Here is a 26,724-nt window from a genome sequence, read left to right as displayed (position 1 = left end):
AAATGAAGTAAGAAACTTTTGGGTAACCCGGTATTATGTAAATCGCTTCAGTGACCAGGATCACGGGGAGACAACTTGGGGAAAACCTTGAAACTGCAAAAAGTGACAGAATAAAAGAGTAAAATCGGGTGTAAAAGCATATTTTAATGCATTTTTTTTTTTAAATTGTATTGGTATTTCAAAATTACAACTTTTTTACCTGCTTCTTGCGCATTTTGCTTGGAAATATTGTTGAATAGTGTTTCAGCTAAAAATGGCGTAGTTTTCGGATGACGTACGACGTCGCACGTGCGTAAATTCTAGACGTTTATTTGCGTCACGAATCGATGGGAAATCACGAATCGATGGGTATAAGGCATGAATGAAAACCTATTTGATACATCATACGGACATATATGGAAAACCAATGAAAATCTCGGGGGTGATTTTTTTATAGATTATCTAAACCTATATACTTTGACGATAGCTGCTGCAGTTTTGTCAGTGTGCTTCAAAGTTGATGTTTACCTTTGGGATGGGATAGACTTTAGTCCCCTCAAACATAGCAAGATCAAACAAACATACCGAAGTCAGTAGTATCCAGGTCAAAGAACACCTTTTTCAGCGGCTCTGGGGACTTGCTACGTGGCTTCTGTTGGAGCAGGAATCTCGTTTAAATCAATGTCGTGTAAATGTCCAACTTCCGTCTGATATGTTAGTTCTACTCTGATTTCTGATGCACTAGAGTGTTTCTTTTTCTAGGTTTCTTTTGGTGTCTACAACGTTTATAACTACGCTCTGCTTGCTTCCTTTTTTTTTTAAGTGTTCGGTTTTGTTTTTTTTTTTGGGGGGGGGGGGGTGTCAATCGAGCTGCAGTACTGGCCGTAAATTTTCCTGGCGAGAGAGATATTCGTTTGTTCACCTGTTTCAGAGGACAATACTATTAAATAATAGGTTTGTATTACTGAAGCATATTCCGTTTGTTAGTCAAATCAGGTAAGACAAGCAAACTTGATCTCCGCACTGAGATGTTTACATCAAATCATTCGCCACCTTTAATACAAGTTTGGAAGTTTTCAAGTATTTGTACGAAATAAATCAGCACTGTGATCAATAGACATAATAATGTATACAGTGATTCAATATTATTGAAGTCTTGAGGATGAGGCTACTACTGGGGGTCACCAAACCGATCCTCTCCTCAAAAAGACTAGGTAATTTCTTCTTAAAGGACACAAGGTCCGTGAAATCATTTGTTCATTAACCTTTTTTAACAGTAAGTTACTTGTGAAAAAGTATTATCAGTGATACACAAACATTAACATTTATTATGCACCCCCCCCCCCCCCCCCCCCCCCCCCCCCCACTTCGAAGGAGGGGTATATTGTTTTGCAGATGTCGGGCGGTCGGATAATAACTCAAGAACGCTTGGGCCTAGGATCATGGTAGTTGATAGGGAGGTTGGTCATGACCAACAGATGACCCCTATTGATTTTGAGGTCAGTATGTTAAAGGTCAAGGTCACTGTAACCCTGAACAGTTTAACGGTTTCCGGATGATAACTCAAGAACGCTTAGGCCTAGGGTCACGAAAGTTGATAGGGAGGTTGGTCATGACCAGCAGATGACCCCTATTGATTTTGAGGTCAGTATGTCACAGGTCAAGGTCACAGTGACCAGCAACAGTAAAATGGTTTCCAGGCAATAACTCAAGAACGCTTGGGTCTAGTGTCAGGAAAATTGATAGTTAGGTTGGCCATGACCAGCAGATGACCCTATTGATTTTGAGGTCATAAGGTCAAAGGTCAAGGTCACATTGTCACAAAGTGTCTACACTTCGGTGCTTTTGTTGAAATTCTTTCATTTAATGACTCGTTTTCTTGGGAGCTTCCTAGCTCTTCTGCCTTTCTTTGAAACAGTTCATGAGGTCGTTAAAAAGTCCTTGTCTTGTGAGCGGCTTGGCGTGTGGAGGAGTTCTGCAATTGAAAAGGTATATCATTCGCATGCATTTGATAGCCATTTGTAAGTACTCGTATAAACCGCAATTACTTCTAAACTAAACATAATTGCAAAGTAACACGATAAAATTTTCAAGGCCAACTTAAAGCAATTTCATGGGTAGACATTGAAAATAAATCTGTATCCCCATATTCTGGTATTTCCGTGAAATATATTAGCTAATTGGAATAAACAAGCCCGCCCTTTGATCCCTTACTGTGACCTTGACCTTTGAGAAAGGATCCTGGAGTTTGCACATGACACTCTTTCTCATTGAGTTCAACATTCAAGCCAAAAATAAACAAGATTTATTTAATGCATGTCAAAGTTATTGGCTGGACACATTTAACATGACCTTTGACCGCCAACTGTGATCTTGACATTTGAAATAGAAACAACGCCGGACAGACGCACAAACAGAGTATGTCTTCGCTCCGCAAGCGTGCCAGACAAAAATGAAAAAGGTAATAACTGTTTCTGATAACGGGCAATAGTTTTCACTATTGACTGGCAAGACATTCAATAACTGTAGAACATCTAAGTGGTAAAGAATTCTAAAATTGATAAATGTAAGATCTGTATGCATTTTCATACTTGCAATCAGCGAAAATATTGCGTCTGGTGGACATTCGATTTTTTGATCATATATTGCATGTATTATATCGACAAGACCACATGAGCAAGCGTGAATTAAAAAAACTTACAAATATAATTGACATAGTGGTAAATGAAGTTATCTGGATTTTGCAAGTAGCCGCACCAGTCTTTGTTAGACTGGTCATGTTGACCGAATGCATGTGGCACAACATAATTACGTTTGCCAAATAATGCAACAATATTTTCAGCCGAGGCCAAAGCTATTGATCTAGCTCTAAATTTTATATAAAAACATTATCTTTTCCGACTCGCTTCCTGTTTTACAGTCAATTCAAAACCGAAATATGGAAAATCTATTCATTAAAGATATTCTAAGGGTTCATGAACTATCTTTAAAAAAGTCTATCATATTTTGTTGGATTCCCAGTCATGGAAACGAGGATGCTGATATTGCAGCAAAGAAATCTCTTTCATTATCACAATCTGTTTGAAATTACCACGTACCGATTTTAGGCCTAATATAAACAAATACATTTTATCTAAATGGCAATGGTCATGGAACAATGCTTCATTCAATAAACCTCATGATATCAAACCTACTCTAGGGGAATGGCACCAAGGGAACAGATATGTTCGCAGGGAGTAAGTCGTACTTTCTCGCTGTCGAATAGGTCATACACGATTGACTCATTCTTATCTTTTGAATAAAGAAGATCAACCCGAATGTGTACCATGTCAAACACCGCTAACTATAAAACATATTTTAATCGACTGTGTGGATTTTGCTACACAACGCAGTACATATTATGACGTTCAATCTTTGGAAGAGCTATTTGAAAACGTTCAGTCGGAAATATTTTATCGTTTTTAAAGCAGATAGGAATTTATCAAAAAATCTAACATTTTATATTTTTATTTAAATTATTTACATCTTTTGCAATATTATTATGTCTACAGCTGGTATTTTAACACATACGTATATACATTTATACATAACTGATTTCAGATATGTTTTATATTTTTACATGAATGATTTTAGATATGCTTTCCATTATGCAGTGTGCTTTACATTTTTACATGAATGTGTTTAGGTATGTTTTACATTTTTACATAAATGTTTATGCTTTACAGTTAGCGTTTGCAATGTGGCTTCTTCTCGGCGATATATGACCATTTTGTATCGCTTCGCCGTAAAACCAAACTCACTCACTCAATAGCTTAAAGTGAGGCTCTCAATGCATCTGGCTTTCCCTTGTTTTGCTCAATAGCATTGTTAAAACAGCTTTATTTGTTGCCGTGCGTGAACTGTTTTGATAAGACATGTGCTTACTTATTTTTATCACTGACTCCTTTACATGCCTGTGAAGTGGGTCACTTTTGCACATTATTCTGTGATTTTCTGGACCATCTCCACGGCTCTATTGATTTTGCACTTCCTGCGTGTTTTTTTTTTTTTTTACGACAATCATGCTGTATTTGGGCGTCCCCTTTTTCATTTAAAGAGGCACACTTTTTACAGTCCAGTGATCGTACTCCATAGGCGATACATTCTGATGTATTCTCGCAAAGTAAAGTAGCGTGTCCTGTTAAGGAAACTGATACATTTTTTACATTAATTGAAAGGCTTGCTTTTAAATTGTCATCGGGGTCATGACATTAAAATGAATTCATTTTTTTTAATTGTTTTTCTTTTAGCAAATCGGTCGTTAGGTATTAACTAGTCAATAGCACGAATTATTTACCAGTGATTTATAACAAGATTTAAACAAGAAGTATATTTATCGAGCGGACACATTGGTTCAGTGGAAATATTGTTTGACTACGAAACCAGGGGTCATGAGTTCGAGTCCCCGCTCCTCCAACTAAAAATTACTAACATTGGGATAAGAGTCCCGTGTATGGGTGATTTACAGCTGGCACGTTAAAGAACCAGGGCAGTTTCTAGAATTGGAGCATCATCTGTACCTTGCACTATCCTCCCGCTAACATTACTTAGCAGCCTTCTCATTGAATAAACTTACAAACAAACGAGATGTTTTGCATGGTCCTTCTGTCATTAGTTAAAACAATCTGCCCGAGGTCCAACGGACCTTTTTTTTATTTTTGGTCAAGTGACCGGGAAACTCTGCAATTTAAGAACATATTATATCGACTTACTGATATTTTATTTTCTTATTGAAATGGATGACGTAGGAAAAAAATTCTACCCGACAATCTGTTATAACCGTAAAACCCATCTCACTCACTCACTGTTATAACCACGACCACTGCCTCTTCTTTGCCATGCTCCATCAAACGACACTCTTATTTCATTGTCGTTTCTGCAGTTAAAGGTGGTCAATCACATTTAAACAACATTTAATGACATTTTTTACTTTTTGTATATTCTGGTAGAGAATTATTTAAGGAACAAAAAGACCGATTACATAGAGTTAGATTCCTATTTGAAATGTATGTTTTATTATTTTTATAAAATTTTGTAATAACTCCCCTTTAATATGAAAGTATATAAAAAGCTAGGTATTTCTTTTTATTTCGGTAAAATGTCATTTGCATTTGATAGACATATCAACTATTGAACAATCTGAACCAAAATGCAAGTTTAAAAGCTGTGTGTAGCTTCTGAATTTCATTTATTTAAATCTATCTTGGTTGCGAAACCAAGATAGGCAAAGGGAGGTATAATGATTTTTCAAACTTTCGTTCTAATGAATTCCATCTAAAAACATAATTTTTAATGAAAAATATTTTACAATATATTACAATATGTCAAAATATTTATACATTTCCTTAGGCAAATTTATGTTTACAAATTTATACTTGGATAAAATAACTCTATCTTGGTTGGGCAACCAGGATAGGAAAATGAAATTTTAAAAATACCTCCAGTGAAATCTAATTTGTATTAAGTGTTAAGTGAACATAAATGAGTGTAAATGATCAGATGCTAAAGTTTCGAACAAATCCGTTACATGGCCAAAATCTGATTATCCACCTTTAAGAAAAAAACAATATCAGCAATTTTACTGTATAACACAAGTAACGTCTGCTGAAAACATTGCAAAACGAATTTAATCATCTGGCCCAAGTATAGTATAAGCAAAAAGTAGTTTCATGATTTAATTTTGGAACTAATACGCTATAAAGTATTACTACGTGTTTACTACATTTCTAGTGATGAGCGCGAAACTATTTTGTCTTGTTCTTTATTTAGAACTCAGCCCATGATTTATAATAATTATCTTTGATAATAAATAATAATTATTACTATGCTTTTACTACATTTATATTTTTATACCAATGAATAATATTCTACATAGAAATAAGGCAGGTTGGCAAGCTGACAGGTAGACAAGTAGATAGGTCGACAGGTCATCACGTTGACAAGTAGACAGGTAGAAGGTTTACAGGTAGACAGGTTGACAGATCTACAGGTTGACAGGTAGAAATGTAGACAGGTTGACAGATCGACAGGTAGACATGTTGAAAAATTGACAGATTTACAGGTTGACGGGTAGAAAGGCTGACAGGTTGACAATATGACAAGATGACCGTCGACAGGTTGAAAAGTTGACAGATTATTGGTTTGTAGGTTTTTTAAATGTTGTCAAAATAATTTGTAGTTACGATTGTTCGTAATTGAGTTTTGCGATATCATTCATAAGAATATTAGTAAACATCCCCATTCGGCATGCAGTACCTGTGGCGTTACGTAAATTCCTGCAATATTGAGTATTTTATCATGAAGTATTCTTTTCTTGGATTTGATTTTGAGTTTAACAAGGCCCCATACACCTTCTATTCCATTAGTACATGTTCCGTCTTGGCATTTGAACTGTTTACTGTGATTGACGGTTGAATGTGTATATCCTTCTTTTTCCAGCGAGTTGTATGCTTTCCAACAGTCTGAGTAAATTGCACATCCTTCCCTAACAAACGTTTTAATGACTGGTATCAGTGTGTCTTTATTTCTTTTTTCAACTATTTGGAAGAGTACTGTCCGTGTCCCTTTCTCCTTCATACCGAAAACCCATGTGTCCTGAATTTTGTAAATTGTAAATAAATTTGATTTAACGTTTCGAATTGTGTATATGATTAGTTCGTGTACACTTAACGAAAAACAAGTTTTTATTTTAGCATTGCGCGGTTTTCTGGCGAACTTTTACAAAAAAGATAAACAGACGAAATATAACAAATCAACGTACAAAAGTATAAAGTGTGAAGGTCTCCACATTCGCAATCCTCTAGTTTGCATTGTGATTGACTTGAAATGATAAAATTAATTTTTTTTTTAGATAATAAATAATAAATTAAATCATTGAAATTTAAAATGAGCCACGTCATGCGAAAACCTGCCTCGTGGCGATAGCGATCATTACGTATCATATCAGCCTGCACATCCATACCTTTAGCAGAACATCTGATCTGACGGCTGATCTGGGCCCTGCCAAAAATCTGGTTTATTCAATATGCGGCTCGTATGTTAAGTTAGGAGTTCCGTTAAGTGAACATGCATTTCCACGGTGCCTATACCACGTGACTTTTATGGCTATGTGTGGGTATAAAAAACATAAACAGCCGTCGATTCAAGGAACATTTTTCATGATAACTTTTTTAATCCTGCACCAATTTTTATTCAAATAAAGACGAGGGCCCGGCCATAAGAAAGATAAAATCACGGCCCATCAGTTTGAGAAGAATAAATTCGTATTTTTGACGAAAAGTGCAACCGCACTTTTTTCAGTCAGATTCCCGACGTGCTATGTTGTGGGTGCATTCTGTTAAAATCGTTTATAAAACTCTTAAAAATGCGTTCAGCGACAGGGCAAATGGAACCGAAAATGTAATTTTACCTTGTTTGACAGTTGCAAAATGATCGTTAAGAAATATAGCGTATTCCTCTCGTTTTTAAATAAATAAAAACATCTATGTGTGGGGGGGCCGCTAAATTTATGCTATGTGTGGGAGTAAACTCAAAAAATTTGATACCGTGCTTTAGATACTTTGCACTAAGTGATTTTTTAACTTACTCGTGTTACTTTCATAGAAATGAGTATCCATCTAGCATAACCGATCTTTTTTATTTTTTTTTAGAAAGTCGCTGTGTTATAGAGAATACGCGTCAGATTGATTGTTGTTATTGATTACGAGCGCGTGTTATCAAACATAATCATTTAAACTTTAAAAACTCGGAAATATGTTTGAAGAAAAAATTTATGAAAAAGTTATTTCCAATCCCCTTCAGTTGTATTAAAGTGTTGTTTTTTATCTTGATGCATAAACAACGTTTTTCATAAACACGAAATTTGAATCAGTGTCCCTAAGGTAGTTTTAAAAGGGCAGTATTTTGTGACAATATAGTATAGAGCACATATCGTAGCCTTTGATGCTGCTCCATTGTAAATTCCACTGCCACCTAGTTCGTGGTTAGTTGCAGCTAAAATGGTATTTATTGTAGCTTTGCGCTATACGTTTGAAACAACACAAATTACTACAAATACATGGTTGTAGTTCAACCACTTTCAGCATGAGAAAGGGCTATTATCCCCCAAAGTAAAGTACGTGTCCTGTTGCATGTAATAATTCTTAATCATTAAAGCTTACTTTAATGCATGGGTCATACATTTAAATGAATTCATTTTTTAATTGTTTGTCTTTTAGCAAATCGGTCGTTAGTTAACTATCAATAGCACGAATATTAAACAGTGATTTATAACAAAGATTTATAACAAGAATATATTTACGAGCGAACATGGTCTGAAATTTGTTTGACTACGAAACCAGGGTCATAATTGCGAGTGCCCGCTCCTCCAACTAAAAATTACCATTTGGGATAAGAGTCCCGTGTATGGTGATTTACAGCTGGACGTTAAAACAGTGCAGTTTCTAGAATTGGGAGCATTCTGTCTGTACCTGCACTATTCTCCCGTGTATACATTACTTAGCCAGCCTTCTCATGAATAACTTACAAATTTCGAGATGTTTTGCATGTCCTTCTTCATTATTAAAACAATCGCCCGAGGTCCAACGACTTTTTTATTTATTGGCAAGTGAACCGAAACTCTGGCAATTAAGACAACATATTATCGACTTATGATATTATCGTTTCATTATTGAAATGGATGACGTAGGAAAAAAATTCTACCCGACATCTGTTATAAACCGAAAAAAACCCACTACCTCATGGTTTATACCCACAACTCTGCCTCTTCTTTGCCATTTAATTCAAAGACATCTTATTTCAATTATATTTAATTGCAGTAAAGGTGGCAATCACCTAAACAAATTTAATGACATTTTTTACTTTCGTATATTCTGGTAGAGAACATTATTTAGGAACAAAAAACCGATTACATAGGGTTAGATTGGCTTTGAAAGTATGTTTTATATTTTAAAATTTTGTATTACTCCCCTTAATATGAAAGATATAAAAGCTAGGTATATTTTATTTCGGTAAAATGTTCATTTGCATTTGATAGACATATCAATATTGAACAATCTAACCAAATATGCAAGTATTTAAAGCGTGTGTAGCTTCTGAATTCCACTTTATTATCAATCAATTCTTGTTCAGCAATCTTAGATATGCTAAGGGAGGTAATTATGAATTTGTTCAAACTTCGTTCTAATGAATTCCATCTAAAAACATAATTTTTAAATGCAAATATTTACAAATATATTACAAAATGTGCAAATTATACATTCCTTAGGCAAGTAAATTGTTAATTATCAAATTTATACTTGAGATAAAATTAACTCTAAATTGTTGGGCAAGCAGTATAGGAAAATGAATTTAAAAATGTTCTAGTGAAAAGTCTAATTGTATTAAGTATAAGTGAACCATAAATGAGTAGTAAATTCTTCAATGCTAAAGTTTCGAACAAATCCGTTACAGGCCAAAAATCTGATATCCACCTTTAATATATACAATATCAGCATTTTACTGTAAAACCACAAGTAACGTCTGCTGAAAACATTGCAAAACGAATTTAATCATCTGGCCCAAGTATAGTATAAGCAAAAATGTATTTCATGATTTAATTGGACTAATACGCTATAAAGTTTATACGTGTTATACATTTCTAGTGATGAGGCGAAATATTTTGTCTTGTTCTTTATTTAATCTAGCCCATGATTTAAATATTACTCTTTGAATAAATAATAATTATTATTGCTTTACTACATTATATTTAAAACCAATATAATTCTACATAGAAATAAGGCAGTTGGAAGTGACAGATAGACAGTCAATAGGTCGACAGTCATCACGTTGAATTGTAGACAGGTAGACAGGTTTAAAGTAGACAGGTTTGACAGATCTACAGGTTTGACAGGTAAAATGTAGACATGTTGACAGATCGACAGGTAGACATATTGAAAAATTGACAGATTTACAGGTTACGGTAAAAGGCGACAGGTTGAACAATATGACAAATGACGCGACAGTTTAGAAGTTGACAGCCCAAATTGGTATTTAGTGATTTTTTAAATGTTGTCAAAATAATTTGTAGTTACGATTGTTCGTAATTAGTTTTGCGATATCATTCAAGAATATTAGTAAACATTCACCCCATCGGCATGCAGTACCTTGCGTTACGTTAATTTCCTGCTAATATTGAGTATTTTATCATGATAATACTTTCTTGGATTGATTTTGTGTTAACAAGCCCCATTAAACCTTGATATTCCATTAGTACATGTTCCCGTCTTGGCATTTGAACTGTTTACGTGAATGACGGTTGAATTGTATATCCTTCTTTTACCAGCGAGTTGTATGCTTTCCCTCAACAGTTTGATAAACTGCACATCCTTCCTAACAACGATGTTATGACGTATCAGGTTCTTTATTGCTTTCTAAAAACTATTATGAAAGAGTACTGTCGTGTCCTTTCTCCTTCTACCGAAAACCATGTGTCCGAAGTTTGTAAATTGTAAATAATTTGATTTAAAACGTATTCGATTGTTATATGTTAGTTCGTACACTTAACGAAAACAATTTTGTATTTAGCATTGCAGGTTTTTCTGAACTTTTACAAAAACAAGATAAACACTAAATATAACATATCAACGTACAAAAGTAATAAAGTGTAGGCTCCACATTCCTCCTAAGCAATCCTTATTTGCATTGTTTGATTGATTGTAAAAATACCAACATTTTTTTGAGATATAAATAAAATTTAACATTGAAATTTAAAATGACCACGTCATTGTCAAAACCTGCCGTGCATAGCGATCATTACGTTCTATCAGCCTGCACATCCATACCTTTAGCAGAACATCTGATCTGACGGCTGAATTGCCTGAAAAAGTTCCAAATACTGGTTATTCAATATTGCGCTCGTATGTTAAGTTAGGAGTTCCGTTAAGTGAACATGCATTTCTATAACTGTGTAAATTTATATAAAATTTTTCAATGATTTATTTTGGAATTTGTAAATCTTTTATGTTTAAAAGTTAAAATTAAATAATATTTTAATTGAAATGAATACGTTAATTATATCTCAGTGTATATGATTTCATTTTTACCTGATAGCCGGTCCCTTTATTGTATTCCCTTTTTTTCCCCAAGGAGACTCACGTCTATCTCCACTATGGAGCCCCCACTATGCTGTCCTCTGCATTTCCTAGTGAAATTTGATCTTTTTCAGTCTAAGAACAGTTTGCAAAGTTGTCTAAGTTTTTTGTACCATCAATCACAGTAACGTGGCTTATATCAGTGAATTTCTCCACTTCAAATACTTGAATGACCGTGGCAAAGAAGTATAGAATCTCCATCTGCATTCTTAAGGTCAATTTTGACATCTGTGATATGAATATATTTATCAATTTTACTATATGTGACGTCGTCTTTGAAAACCGGTCCAGATGCGGCATGACGTAATATCGAGAAACGACGTTTAAAGTTGCGCCAAGTTTACGCGCGCAGCTTTTTTACACATGTTTTAATTAGCAAAAGTTTGAACGTTAAAGTACGACTGCTTGTTACATGATTGATGACAGCCTACTACAGAAAGAATATTTAGACATCAGACCTGTAAAAAATAGTGGTATTACGCCTGAGGCAAAATATTTCGTTGAAAATCAGTTGTTTCCCCTTCGCTATGGATGTTTCCGGTTTCGGATTTTAACAGTAAAACGGGGAAGCCAGTGAAGTTTACTTTTGTTTAACTACCTTTTGTTCAACGATGAAGGGATCTGAGACTTGTAATACTGTTTACTGATTTGGTAAGTACCGTTTAAAAACAGTTGTTAATGAAGTTCTCTAATATATTTGAAACTTTCACTGAAATAAGTCGTTTTTTACCCGGAAGTGAATCCAAAACATAGCGAGGGAAATTTATGAAATTTATCTTGTGGCCACTAAACAGAGATGATTTCACTATGCCTGTGTATTTAATATAAAATGGCCAGTTGGGTTATCACAAAGATTATTTTAGGCAGGCAGCTTCTTACTGGAGGCGACCAGCTGACCAGGATTCATCAAATTAGTTCATTGTCCATAGTAAGCATTTTTATGGAAAATACAATATAATGATGTAGCAATGATAATTAATAAATTTGATGCAGACTTATAGATGCCTGCCTGTGTCACATCATTTCGCGAAAAGTCCCCTCTCACATAGTAGCCATGGTATTTTAAAAGGAAATATGCAGATGTCCGGTAACCGGACGCCTACCCTGCATTCTAGCTGTCCGGCAACAATACGACTAGCCTCTCTGCGAATGTTTTTCTAGCTGTTCGGCGATCTTTTTATACATGGATACTGTAAGTAAATAAATTTATTGTATCATTTTTTGGCATAGGTTTGAATATTCATCTGCAAGGTGTATACAATATTTGAAAATTGATTACCGGACACCTAGAAAACCCCTATAGGATAGAAATTTGGATAGGCTAGGCGTCCTGTTACCGGTTGGCTAGAACACCGGCTAGGTTTCTGGTTACCGGATGTCTAGACACTTCCATTTTTGCTGTGGGTCTCATAAGTCATGTTAATTCTGTCTGGTGACTACTCTCTTTTTCTATTATTGTTGATCTATTATTGTTGATTCAGAATGTTTTGTAACAGGATGATATTTTTTTTTTTGGATAGTGGGAATTTATGCCATATAACATGTATAATGAAAATCTTTTTAATTTTGAAATTTTTGAGCCTTGCTGTGTGTAAAACAATTTATGATCCTGTAAAAAATAGTTTCATAGTATAATAACTTTGATAGTATTTTGTGGTAAGACCGTAAGTTAATGAAACCTTTCACAATCACATTATTAATTTAGTATTCATAAAGTTTTTGATTTTAGTGATGTTTACAGTCCATGTAATATATCTTCTTTCAGATGATATTCCTTGTTCCTTTGATGGTTCATTCCACTATACAGCTGGTTCATATACCATACAACAGCCAGGAAATTGGCCTGTTTACTTTAAGATCCCAAGAAAATGTAACATATTTTGTATGTGCTTTGAGGAATCAGGTAAGTAACATGCAGCTTATGGCTCTTATTAAAATTTTAATGCAATATATTATTTATTTATACCTCTGTCTAGGTTTTGTTGGAGTCAGTTCAAAATAAGTCTTCTTCTACACTAATGATTTGTACAATGTATGTACATGTACTATGACTATTGAATGGCTTAAACTGACTAAACTGGCATTATTGAAATTTAACTTCAACAATCTGGTTTTGAGGAGATCAGCTGGTGTAAAGTCTTCATTACATTGGCTATTAGCCTAAGAAAAGTCTGTGGCTCTCAATAAGTACATGGATGATTTGAATGCTGAACACAACATGTACATGTTGATATCTCATTTACTTGTAGAATATAGTTCTAAATATTCAAAGTAAATCAATTAAATTAATTGTAATTTAGTTTAATTGTAATGTGATTATTTTCAAATTTAATTAAACCATTCTTGACTTAGACATTGTGATGTGATTGATTTTTTATACCAGTTTTATTGCACCAAGAATATAGATTAGAATGAAGACTGTAAAGGTTCCTGAGATACATGAAGATAACAGATACTTTTACCAAAGACTTTTAATTTTTTTTTCAGGAATGCAAGTGTTTCCTCTTTTATGAAGCAACCCAGTTGGTTAAGGGGCAGACAACTTGTGAGCATGGTAAATCACTACCTGTATTGGTATTCCATTTTGACAATGTTACTAGCTAGATGGAAATAACATTTTGCTGTGGTACAGTCTGTGGAGACTTTTACTAGGTAACAACCATTTTTGATAGCTATTAAAACAGTGTATACTTTTAACCCTTAGGCTGCATGAGGCAGCTATGTCTGTCTTTGCAACCAGTGCAGATCAAGATCAACCTGCACATCTGTGCAGTCTGATCATGATCTGCAGTGTTTGATACTTTGCAAATTTTCTGTGAGAACCCTATATAAGCTATAAATGGTACTGTCTCTATTTAAAGATGGAGTAGTCAATTTTACAAATTTAGCAGGTTAAGGGTTAACCCAATAAATGCAAAAAATGTTTTTTAGAACATCCTATTTGCAGTAATCAAAATCTACAAACAAAGTACATTTTATATACTGACAGCTTACTGTTGCCAGTCTGTTTGTCAATATTTTAGAGCATTGGTTGTAAGAAATTAAAGAATCATCTATTATCAAATAGTGATAACTCTGCTTTTATTAAATAAAGAGACTCCTAGGTTAATTATTTAAAATAATATGTTAATTATTTAAAATAATATGTTTTACTTATTTGTTACAGGATATCACAGATGGATTGAATATTCAACAATGATCACAGACCATGCAAAGTTTGAATCTGACTTGCACTTTTGAATTTAGAAGAATCTGTGGAGGAGGGTGAATGCTGAGACCTTAAATAATACATGATGTTGCTGACACAGTGTGTCAGTCATGAAAGAAAGGCCATAACACTGCACAGTTGGTCAACAATGATTTAAATCCTGTCACATTCTACCAGTGAAGAAATATCTTATCACAATATTTTAAACTTTTGAAGAAGATAACCCAGTATTACCACTTTATCATGTCTGCAGAAACACCTGGATTGTTAGTGTTAAAAGTGACAGTCCAGTTAACTTACTAAAATCTACTCCCCCTTGCCAAACGAATATTATTGACATGGAATGACACAAGCCTGACAATGGTACCTGTATGGACTCGTAAGAGAATAGTATTTGTCTGAAAAGTCAAATGATTCTGTTTTTCCCAAACCACTTCAACTGAAAACTGAAATTGTGATTGGCGAGGATATTTCTGAGAACTGAAAAAAGGAAGTGAATGTAAAAGATAGAATTTGCTGTTGAATTCAAACGTTTTAATACACAACACTTTAGCCTATTTTGCTGTTCATATAGATGTGTTTAGCTGTTAAGGTTAAACATCAAGTAAAGGTTGTAGTTTCAGTAACCAACATTAAAGTATTGGCTAGAAATAAATATCTACTTTTCATCAGAGTTTGTAGCAGTGTAACCTTCATCAAAAGTTAAGCTGTTGTGTTAATTATTAAAGTATTTTTAGAAAAAGGAATTTAGTATGTATGTTGCCATGGTAACATAATTCAAATTATATTTCATTGAAATTATGGATTTGTATTTCAATAAGGGATCTACAGTATATAATGTAATGGTAAAAGAATGTTCACTTTTTTGTATTGTCAGTTATAACTAGCCAGTGAAAAAACAGATTATGAGGAAAGGGATGATTGAAATGTTTATTCTTACATAACTACTTTTGTTACAGAACATGGCTGTTTTAAAGTTTTTATGTGAAATTTTCAGATTTCTTTCTTGAATACTTATACTTTCAAATATTTAACTTATTAGAAATACTTCTTTAAAATAAGCTCTTGCTTTAAGTATTATTGTAGGAAAAGGGAATTTATAACATATGTCGCCATGGTAACACAATTTTCCTAGAAAATATGGAAAAATTTTAATTAGCAGTACTTTCTAGTATTCTACTTTAAAATAAGCATAAACAATAAAAAAAAAAAAACAATAGTAATATATGTTTCATTTACTTCAAAATAGCGATTTATTACCAGCAGGTAAAAGGCAAGTTATGAAGAAACAATGACAGAAATGTCTTATTCTTATAGTTATTACTCATGTTACAAACACTGTCATAAAACAAAACATTTTAACTTTTTAACATGAAATTTTGAGATAATATTTTTGAATACATACCACTTTATAATATTCAAGTTATCTGAAACACTTTTCCAAATTAAGCTCTGTTTTAAAGTACTGTTGTAGAAAACAGAATCAAATGCATATGTTGTCATGGTAACATAATTTAATGATGTTTTTATAGAAAATGTGAAGGACTTTAGCCAGCTAGATCTTTGCACTTTAAGTGAATATCTAAATATTCTTTGTAAAAGAAGATTCATTTATTTAAAAACAGCCAGTGATTACCAATAAGTGAAAACACAAACTGAAGAAACAACGACTGAAATAGTTTATTCTTGTGGTCATTACCCGTGTTACGAAATCTGTCATAAAACCAAATATTTTATATCTTTTCACATATAATTTTCAAATTTTACTTTCAAATACATATACTTCAGTATATTCAACTTACAGGAAACATTATTTTAAATTAAGCTTTTTTTTAAGTACTATTGTAGAAAAAGCAATTTATTGCATATGTTGCCATGGTAACGCAATTTGAATAATGCTTTCATAGAAAATATGAAAGATTTAAATTAGCTGTATTTTTCTGTTTTCAGTAAGCATCACAAAAATAAAGTTTCATAGTAATAGAAGGTTCTTTTTTTCCAAAGTAGTCATTTATTTTCAGCATGTAAAAGACAAGTTATGAAAAAAACAATGACAAATCTGTCTTATTCTTATGGTTATTACCCATGTAACAAAAACTGTCATAAAACCAAACATTCTTAATATTTTCATGGGAAATTTTTAGTTTATTTTTGTAAATACATATGTCTTTAAATATTTTACTATTTAAAATCCTTATTTCAAGCTAACATGTTTTTTTTAAGTTTTATCATTTAAAAGGGATTTTAATATATTTGTTGCCATGGTAACTAGAAATATTTTTATAGAAATTGTTGTAGATTTTATTGATTATCAGTTTGTGTATTAAGAATGGGATCTTACTTATATCATGCAATTGTAACAAAAGATAAATTTATTTCAGAATTGTTAACCATATATTAATTTACCAGTATGTGAGAAATAAACTAGAAAGAAAGAATAACTGAAATGTACTGTTTTTATGTTTAATATCTATGTTACAAAATCTGTCATAAAATTGACAATTTTGAAGATTTTCATCTGAAATTTTCAGGATTTATTTCTGAATGAATATACTTTCTAAATATCCAAAAACCTGAAATTGTCAAAATTCCTCATCTGGACCCATTTTCTCAGTCATGGTCACATATGTTGATATTTTTAAAACTTACATAGTATTAACAGGGTTGAAGTAGTTTAAAAAATATCTTCAAAAAATAAAATTTAATTTAAAGTGAACTGCGGTTTACTTAAAAACTCCATTGAATGATATACGCATTGAATAAAATATTATTTCATTGTAATTGTTTGATTCGTAAAATATCAAATCATTTTAAATATTACATGATAAAAATATACGAACATGTTCGATTAATGATCCCGGCAGTTGGGAATTTAAAGGAGAAAACAATATTACGCCAGCAAAATAGTTTTGCAAGTTGCTGCATTATAATTTGGACAAATAAGATCCATAAATATATTTTAAAGATAATTTAATTGTATGTCAAACATAGAATTTACCTCAAAAATTGAATTTATTCTGATAGACTCTACACGTAGACAGTAGTCACATTACCATTCCTGTTTAAAATTGATTGCTTAAGACATTTTGGATGTTTTAAGCATGCGGTATTAATTTTGATTTGTCTGCGTGGAGAGAATGGTGATATTTGCAACGACAAAATCATTGGGTATTTCAAAACGAGGCTCATATTAATTTAATTTTAAATTATTGATATTAATTTTATCTATGTCAACTGTTGATGTTTGATTTTCATTTTAGAATATAATGATGATTATGTATTATTAACTTTTGAAAGTTGTTTTTAATGTAGAAGAGAAAAAGAACAGCATGATTACTACATTTAGTCAGGAAAACGAGGGTATGGATTTCCAGGGTATAGTGACCAGTAAAGACACCCTACATATATTACGTCTGTCAGCCATACTTCACATTCTCCATCAATTTGTGAATCCTGTTCTTGGCGGTGAAGTAATCGAAACCCAGCATGTGATACCGAGGAAGCGTTTACTACAAGCGAAGAGCCTTTTTAATAGTATCGTACAGCACACGGCTTTGTTTTTGCAGGTATGTTTTATATTTTGATATTTTAAGTTAAAGAAATGACATCATGAATTTATACAGATAGGTAATTACACTGAATTATATTGTAGATCACTTACCATTTTCTCTATTTCAATGAATTTTATTGTAAAATTTAGATCAAACATGACAGTACTGTTTCTTCGCGCATGCATGGCGCCAACTGTTAGGTCATCACGCTCCTTTGTTTATGCACACCAGGACCAGAAATGGTAATATATGTGTAAATTAATCAAGACAGTTGTTCAGTGTGACATCTCGTTTTAAAAAAAAATGCTACTAAGAAAAACATTTGAAAGCGCTATTTCTAGATGTACATATGGCGCTATATATCACGTCCACGTGACGTCAACATCATATCGTTGTCATGATTAAAGCAGTGTTAGTCATATTAGAATAAATAATATAGGTAAAGAATACATATCTTATTTTATTATTTCTTAATAAACAGGCCGTATCAGCAGGAAAGGGCAAAAAAGTACAGATCAAGTCAACAATGACATTTAGGGAGAGAGTTGTGAAGGCAGTATGCAAGAGTAGAGGGCCTGCTATAAGCACCCGTGTTTTACAGCGACAACTGAAGGGGCCCTATCTGATAGTGTTAAAGGTAATTGTATTGATGTTACATGTTTGTAATAACTTAAATATCAGAATTGTAAGTAAATTTAAAATTAAGATTATGTTATAGATCTACTTGCCTTGGTGCGTAATCAATTGACATTAATATCCCTGAAACAGTCGTTGTCAATATAGAGTGCATCTGACCGTAGCAACGACTCGCCGCTTTACGCGCATCTCACTACTATTTCCGGGGATCGCTAAACTGCAAGTGCAATTTTTGACCTTACAATATGTTGATATCAGTATTTATCAACCCTAAAAAGGTTATATTCACCGAGTCGTATATATTTTTAAGGATTAAATAAGATACAGTCACATATAATTTGTTTTGTTAAAATTGATTTTTGTAGTTTTCAGTGAACGCTGTTCAAACACAAAATAATAAGAAAAAAGAAGAAGTTTAAAACTTTAATTTTATTTTTTTTCTTAATTATTTCAGTTGAATTGGAAGAACTGCAGAGGACAGGTTTTGGTGTTTTGAAAAATGTCAGATGCAGTGTACTGTTTTTTAAGCTGCCTGGTTGCCTGATAGACTCTTAAATTGGTCCACACATATCGTATTTAAAGAAGGCTAGACTAGGTGTAGAAGGATACAGTGCACTGGTCAATGATATGACCTGGATGAATGATGAATTACTACAAATTTGTGGAATCCATCACCCACAATCAGGAATGATGGAATTTCAAACGTAGATATTGAAAAATAAAAGAATCAAAACTTCTGTATTATGTTTATTAGAAGAATCACGACGTTGTGATGAATTTTATCATCTTAAGTGGTTTTCCTGTCTAGTTGTTATCGTGTGAATCTGTACTTTTTTATTAGTTGACCTGCAAACCATTCAATGTGTAATGTATAGTGTTTGGGAAAACATGTCAGTATCACTTTAAATAATATTTACATATATAGTTTTTAACCGTCTTCCTAACTAAGTATGTCAACCTGTCAGCGTGACAACCTGTCGACCTATCACCCTGTCAGCGCCGTTATATTTATAGATTAACGTGATTTGGTCTGTCAACCTGTCGACCTGTCAACGCCAATATATTCATAGATTAATGTTATTTGGTCTGTCAACCTGTCGACCTGTCAACCTTATTTCAATGTAATGTATTTAAGATCGTATATTCAATGCCTGCCAGCCCCTTGCCGGCGGGGGGATAGAAAATACCGGCTGTATCTCCATGCAGAGGGGTGCAACTCCCCCGAAATTGGAGCCGCCCGTTTGCCGTGGGTGGCGGCCCGTAAGCCGGAGAGGAGAGTCCTGGATATTGAGGTGCCCCATAGCACCCCGGGGAGGTGATGCATGCTTGTTTACATGTGTGCGTCCCCTTTTCGGCGTGTGGGTGCCAACACACATTTTTGGCCTCTAATTCGGTCTAGACGTTCGGCGGTCGTATTGGTCCGTAAGATCAGTTGGCTGGTCATGCCAAACCCTTGGAAATTTCACTTTAATTACCCTCACAGCTCTTATTCGTCATATCAAATTGCATCTGTTTTTTTTCTTTTTGACAATGCACATTTATCTTTTGTTTTGGCAAATTAACCTCGCACAAAATCAAATACACTTTCCTTCTATCGTCACATTTTACTGTGTTCAGCAACATTCATAGTACGTTCACACAAAAGTATTGAACACGTCATGGCAATATGTATTACAATTTCTATTTCCTAGAAGGCGGTGCCCCTTGCCGGCGGGGGGATAGAAAATGCTGGCTGTATCTCCATGTAGAGGGGTACGACTCCCCCGAAAATGGAGCCACCTGTTTGCCGTGGGTGGCGGCCCGTAAGCCGGAGAGGAGGGTCCTGGGTGTTGAGGTGCCCCATGGCATCCCGGGGAGATGATGCGTACTTGATTGCATGTGCGCATCTTCTTCCCGGGATGTGGGTGCCAATACACATCTTTGGCCTCTAATTCGGTGTAGACGTTCTGGCGGTCGTATTGGCCCGATACGATCAATCGGCTAGTCATGCCAAGCCCTAGGAAATCTCACCTTTACGTTTACATTTTCTATTGCTTATTTCAAACTGCATCTTTATGTGATAATTTTTATAACACAACTTTGAAATAAAATACGTTACACAAAACCTGTCTTTACTCTGCTGTATTGTCACATTTTACTGCGCTCAATAAACTTCATATTACGTTCACACAAATGCATTTAACAATATATTTTCATATGTACTTCAATCTATGTTTCCTAGAAGGCGGTGGCTTAGGGCCAATCGGTTGAGTAGAGTAACAATCCCTTGAATCCCATGTTTGCTTTTCTGCATTACAACTGGTGATATGAACAAGATTGAAAAATACCTGGCCGAGTATATCACTACAGTATCCCTAACATGTATGAGCTGGATATCCGCTCTGTTTTCATGTTCCCTTGTTGGACTCCGCGGCGGGTGGGGGCTGCGAGTGACGAATTATAAACATTTAATATGGAAAACCAAAAAAAAAAAAAAAACGACCGCATACCGAAACAGATTCTGACGGCACGGAAGGTGAGATCCTCACCGACCATACACTTCCAACATGGCATTTCCACGATTTCTTTTAATCCAGTTAACAGACGAAACATTCAAAATGTCAAGCCTCTCGCCATTTATAATTGAAAAAAACCATCGAAGGTATTGCTGGTGTACCGAAATCAGTCGAGAAACTGCGAACTGGTGATCTGCTTGTTGAAGTTGAGAAAGCCTCACATTCACGAAATTTACTTTCCTTAACTTCATTTTACAACCGGCCATGTAAGTGCATTGCACACCGTACTTTGAACACCTCAAGGGGGTCATTCGTTGTCCTGACCTTGCAGGGGTTTCGGAGACGTAGATTGTGCAAAACCTTTCAGATCAACATGTCACTGCTGCTAGACGTATAAAAATCAAGCGATTAGGAAAAGAAATTCACACAAATACTATTATTCTTACATTTGGCACTCCGTTTCTTCCTTCAGTCGTAAAAGTTGGATACCTCATTACAAAAGTTACAACATATATTCCTAATCCTCTTCAATGCTATTATTGCTTTAAGTTTGGGCACAATGAGAAAAACTGCAAAGGCAATTACACTTGCCCAAAATGCGGACAGGATGGACATTCTCATGACCACGACACTTGTAGTCGAGCCACATTCAGCCAAGTCTCGTGATTGCAAGACATGGAAAATCGAAAAGGAGGTTCTTCATGTCAAATTCACACAGGGCATTGGATTTCCAGAAGCAAGACAAATTGCCAATGCCAAATTTACATCTCCAACACTCGCACAAACTTATTCAACAATAACTAAATCTGTCTCTAGCAAATCAACACAGTGCATTGATGCCTGTCCTCAAACAGATTCAGTGATTGCTCAACAAAATCCAACTCAAACTTCTGTACCAAATGAAAAGCCTAAAGTACCAGCAAAACCTTCAGAGGCATCTCAACTTCAAAGGGCAGCTGCTAAACCAACACTGCCACAAGCTATACAAAATGTTCCTAAGTATTCAGGTACGCCGTCGTCACGACAAAACGTTTCATCAAACACTAATCAACGTGGGGTGAGTCAAACACCCAAACAAAAAATTGACTTGAGAACTGATGGGTTTGGAAAGGGATCAAATGATCCCATACAAACCCATAACCGGTTCCCTCATGATATGAACCGGTTAACTGGGGAGGATGATGACGATCCGCCATTATCTGCTCCGCCCAGTTTAACCAGCACAAAGGAGGGGAAAATAAAAAGGTTCCCTCCTGAGTCAATGCAACACTAATACTTTAATTCTCCAGTCGTTTAATTTTTGTTTGCCCTTGTAAATGGAAAACACCTAGACAAAGAATTGAACTAAATACCGGTGGAGTGGGGAAGGGATCTAATAATCCAATTAACCACTTCAACCGGTTTGAACATGTAGCAGCAGATGTAGATATTGAGGATGAGGAGGATGGACGTTCGTCTAAGCCTCCTGCCATACCTCCTAAACCTTTGACGGAGAAAAAGATTACGAAAAGCGCTTCTCCTGAGAAGACTGAATACCATGTTTCCAGATAGAACGTATTTATGTCGAATAAAATAATCCAGTGGAACTGTCGTGGACTTAAAGCTAATTATAATGAAATTCCTCTTTCCTCTATTAAAATATAATCCCTCTTTGATATGTTTAGGTGAAACCTTTTTGAAAGAAAGTGACAACATATCCTTTAGAAATTATTCAACGTATAACTTTGTCAATAAAATTTCAGAAAAGGCTTCTGGTGGCGCATTAATTTTAATAAATAATGCACGTCCGCATAGAGAAATTGTTTTGAATACTACTTTGTCTTTGGAGAATAATTTCGATCCTATTTTTGATCCTATTGGTCAGTTTTCTGTTATTTTATCAGATATTGCAGACAAGTCCATTCCAAAAACTTCAAGAAATGGTAAATCAAAAAGTAACTATAGTATAATGATGATTGTAAGACCGCTATTCGAAAACGTAGAGCGGCCGTTAAAACATTTAATTCCCGACCGACAGAAGACAATCTACAATCAGTTAAGGTTCTTAGAGCAAAAGCTCGCAGAACTATAAAACAAGCAAAGAAGACTCTTGGCATTCATACGTTTCTAAACTTAATTCTAGATCATCGGTTAAAAAATTTGGGAAATGATCGTAAAAAAAGTGGAAAAGGAAAAACTTCAAATGTTTCTCATCTTAAACAATCTGACCAGTCTACTGCATCTACCAAAGAGGACATTGCTAATACTCTTGGTGAAGCTTTTTGGAAAAAATTCTTCATCACATAATTATGACCAAAGATTCCAAAACATTAAATTAACTAAAGAAAGCATACCTCTGAATTTTGATTCAAATAATGATGAAGATTATTATAAACCTTTTTCGATTACTTGACTCTCGAGACAAATGTCATGATACTGCAGCTGGTCCAGACCAAATACATTACCAACTTTTAAAACACTTACCACAAGAATCATTAGACCTTCTCATTGAAATCTACAATATTACATGGAAAACTGATATTTTTCCAGACTCCTGGAAAGAAGCTATTGTTATTACCATAAAAAAACCCGGACAAGATAGCACGAACCCAAGTAATTATAGACCGATAGCCCTTACTAGCTGTTTATGTAAAACTCTGGAACGTATGGTCAATTCTAGACTAGTTTGGTACCTCAGATCGCAAGGATTAATCACAAATTTTCAAAACGGCTTTCGCAAACAACGCAGCACAACTGATCATCTTGTTTGCCGGGAAAATTTATTCGTGATGCATTTATTAAAAAAGGGCATCTAGTGTCTGTCGTTTTCGATTTAGAAAAAGCTTATGACACTACATGGAGATATGGTATTATGAATGATCTTAACGACATAGGTTTAAAAGGTCGTCTGCCAACATTTATATCACATTTTTTATCTGATCGAAGTTTTAAAGTACGTGTTGGTGATACGCTTTCTGACTCTTTTGAGCAAGAGCAGAGAGTTCCACAAGGTTCAGTTTTATCTGTCACACTTTTTAGCATCAAAATTAATAATATTGTGAAATGTTTGTTACCAGGGACAGACTGTTCATTATATGTTGACGACTTTTGATATGTTATCGTTTAAAAAATATGCGTATGATTGAACGCCAATTCAAACAGTGTTTGAATAAAGTTCAAACTTGGGCCATGGAAAATGGGTTTAAATTTTCCCAGTCGAAAACTCCACTTTTGTCAATTACGGAAACATCACTTCGACGCTGAGCTTTTTCTAATTGGTACAAAAATACCCGTTGTTGACGAAGCAAAATTTCTTGGTGGTATCTTTGACAAAAAGCTTTCCTTTGTGCCGCATATAAAATACTTGAAAGCCAGATGTCTGAAGTCATTGAATCTTTTAAAGGTAATTTCAAATACTGATTGGGGAGCCGATCGCACGGTTTTGTTAAGACTTTATAGGGCTTTAATTAGATCTAAGCTAGATTACGGTTGTATTGTTTATGGTTCAGCAAGAAAATCTTATTTACAAATGTTAGATACCGTCCATAATCAAGGTCTTATTGCTCTTCGTGCATTCCGAACATCGCCAGTTGAAGTTTATATGCTGAAGCAAACGAACCCTCCTTTTCACACGCCGAGAAAAACTTTCATTGCAATATACTTTAAGAGTGGCTTCCAACAAATCCAATCCTGCTCATGAAATTATTTTTAAACAAAGTACTCCGATTCATATGATGAAAAACCAAAACAAATCAAACCGTTTGGATTTCGCATAAAATATTCTATGAATGAAAATGACTTTGAATTCGATGGTATTAAAGAGAACTCAATTCCAGATACACCACCATGGACCCTTCATTTCCCTTCAGTTCTTTCCGATTCGAAACTTGCGTATAGAAAATCTGAAACAAACCCTGAAATATTCAAGTCCAAATATCACGAAATCAAATCAACTTACAAGGACTGTTTTGCAATTTACACAGACGGTTCAAAAGATGAATCAAAGGTTGGCTGTGCTGCTGTTAGCCTCCTTCATCAATCAAAATTGCGTTTGCCAAATAATGCAACAATATTTTTAGCCGAGTCCAAAGCTATTGATTTATCTCTAAATTCTACATAAAAAATAGTGAAGAAACATTTATTATCTTTTCCGACTCGCTCTCTGTTTTACAAACAATTCATAACGGAAACATGGAAAATCCATTCATTCAAAATATTCTTCTCAGGTTTCATGAACTATCTTTAAAAAAGTCTATCATATTTTGTTGGATTCCCAGTCATGTTGGTATTCATGGAAACGAGGATGCTGATATTGCAGCAAAGAAATCCCTTTTGTTATCACAATCTAATTTGAAGTTACCACATACCGACTTTAGGCCCAATATAAACAAATACATTTTATCTAAATGGCAATCGTCATGGAACAATGCTTCATTCAATAAACTTCATGATATCAAACCTACTCTTGAGGAATGGCACCAAGGGAACAGGTCTGTTCGCAGGGAGGAAGTTATTCTTTCTCGCTGTCGAATAGGGCATACCCGTTTGACTCATTCTTATCTTTTGAATAAAGAAGATCAACCCGAATGTGTACCATGTCAAACACCGCTAACTATTAAACATATTTTAATCGACTGTGTGGACTTTGCTACACAACGCAGTACATATTATGACGTTCAATCTTCAAACCCAACTCAACTCACTCACTCACTCACTCACTCAATGCCTGCCATTATTGTATGTAATTCATCTGTAAGGAGAAGACTATTTTAGTTAATTCTATCGTTCCAATCCTTTTCCTATTGTGTGTACTCTTGTCGGTTGTCATGCATAAATGTACATTACGAAATAAATATGTTTAAACTAACCTGTCTACCTGACAGGTCATATTTATACATTAATATAATTTGGTTTGTCAACCTGTCAACCTTTCAACGCCATTATATTCATAGATGAATGTATATAGATTTTATTAATTGCGCCCGAATTACTTTTTTACTTGAAACAATAACTAATTATTATAAGATTTATTTGTTTTCTGAAGTATATAGCCTTATAACACAATTCAGTAACCAAATTACTCATTTATTACACCAGAATTATTTTTTGCTTATACTATACTTGACCCAATCATCGGCCATATTCGCAAAAAGCGTTCAAGCACACATTCATACATTCATTAAATATGCATGACCTGACACAGCTCTATAAGCAGCGCACACAAAAACTTCACTCATTCTGCTTTAAAATTGACAAACATTTAGGATTTCGTTCGATAACAAATCAACAAACAAAAACGTGCAGGTATATAATAATTGGTTTTTACAACTGAAATTTTGTATCCGGCTCAAGTGGATTTTGCTAGATCGGATCTCACGAGGCATGTGCACCGCTAAAATATTGTGAACCAGTCCCTAATGTTTTTCTAACTTTTCCGCTGCAATTCAAATTTTAACCCTTATTAATGTATAAAACAAATGTATTTTACGTATATTATAATTACTAATAATGAAGTATAACATATATACGTTTCTTAGCATTTTTACTATATGAATTAGTAAAATGTAAAATACTTCACTGATTTAATTTCGTCTTTGCGAGACTCGTCGTAAGATTCCTGTGCGCATTGTTCTATGGATAAGCCAATCTCTTCCTCCCGGCCAAACATGACTGAAACCAGTCGTGTGTTTTACCCGAATTTACATATA

The 26,724-nt window shown here is 34.3% G+C and overlaps 1 protein-coding gene across 3 annotated transcripts; it reads left to right on the top strand.

The window, feature by feature from the left end:
- The first annotated feature begins 63 nt into the window (after positions 1 to 63).
- LOC123553890 (uncharacterized) lies at positions 64 to 19,279 on the top strand. 3 transcript variants are annotated; one of them, XM_045343608.2, is made up of 4 exons: positions 64 to 118; positions 17,668 to 17,921; positions 18,388 to 18,543; positions 18,997 to 19,279. In XM_045343608.2, exons 2-4 carry the CDS (start codon positions 17,685 to 17,687, stop codon positions 19,036 to 19,038), a joined length of 435 nt encoding a protein of 144 aa, XP_045199543.1. In that variant the 5' UTR covers positions 64 to 118; positions 17,668 to 17,684; the 3' UTR covers positions 19,039 to 19,279. The 3 variants fall into 3 exon arrangements, 2 of the variants coding, with proteins under 2 accessions (XP_045199543.1, XP_045199542.1); XM_045343607.2 differs by lacking the exon at positions 64 to 118 and adding an exon at positions 11,239 to 11,798; XR_008371807.1 differs by lacking the exons at positions 64 to 118; positions 17,668 to 17,921; positions 18,388 to 18,543; positions 18,997 to 19,279 and adding exons at positions 11,334 to 11,798; positions 12,913 to 13,050; positions 13,635 to 13,799; positions 14,314 to 16,441.
- Positions 19,280 to 26,724: the final 7,445 nt, after the last annotated feature.

The sequence above is a fragment of the Mercenaria mercenaria genome, chromosome 7 (assembly GCF_021730395.1).
Source record: "Mercenaria mercenaria strain notata chromosome 7, MADL_Memer_1, whole genome shotgun sequence".
NCBI lineage: Eukaryota > Metazoa > Mollusca > Bivalvia > Venerida > Veneridae > Mercenaria > Mercenaria mercenaria.
The sequence above is the reverse complement of the archived record's forward strand: the minus strand, read 5'-3'. Positions and strand labels throughout refer to the sequence as shown.

Bases quoted from the DNA above. Each gene is read 5' to 3' on its own strand.
- LOC123553890 (XM_045343608.2), top strand. From the start codon at position 17,685: ATGATTACTACATTTAGTCAGGAAAACGAGGGTATGGATTTCCAGGGT. The intron at 17,922-18,387 runs GTATGTTTTATA...CTTAATAAACAG, and splicing joins ACACGGCTTTGTTTTTGCAG to GCCGTATCAGCAGGAAAGGG. The intron at 18,544-18,996 runs GTAATTGTATTG...TAATTATTTCAG, and splicing joins CCTATCTGATAGTGTTAAAG to TTGAATTGGAAGAACTGCAG.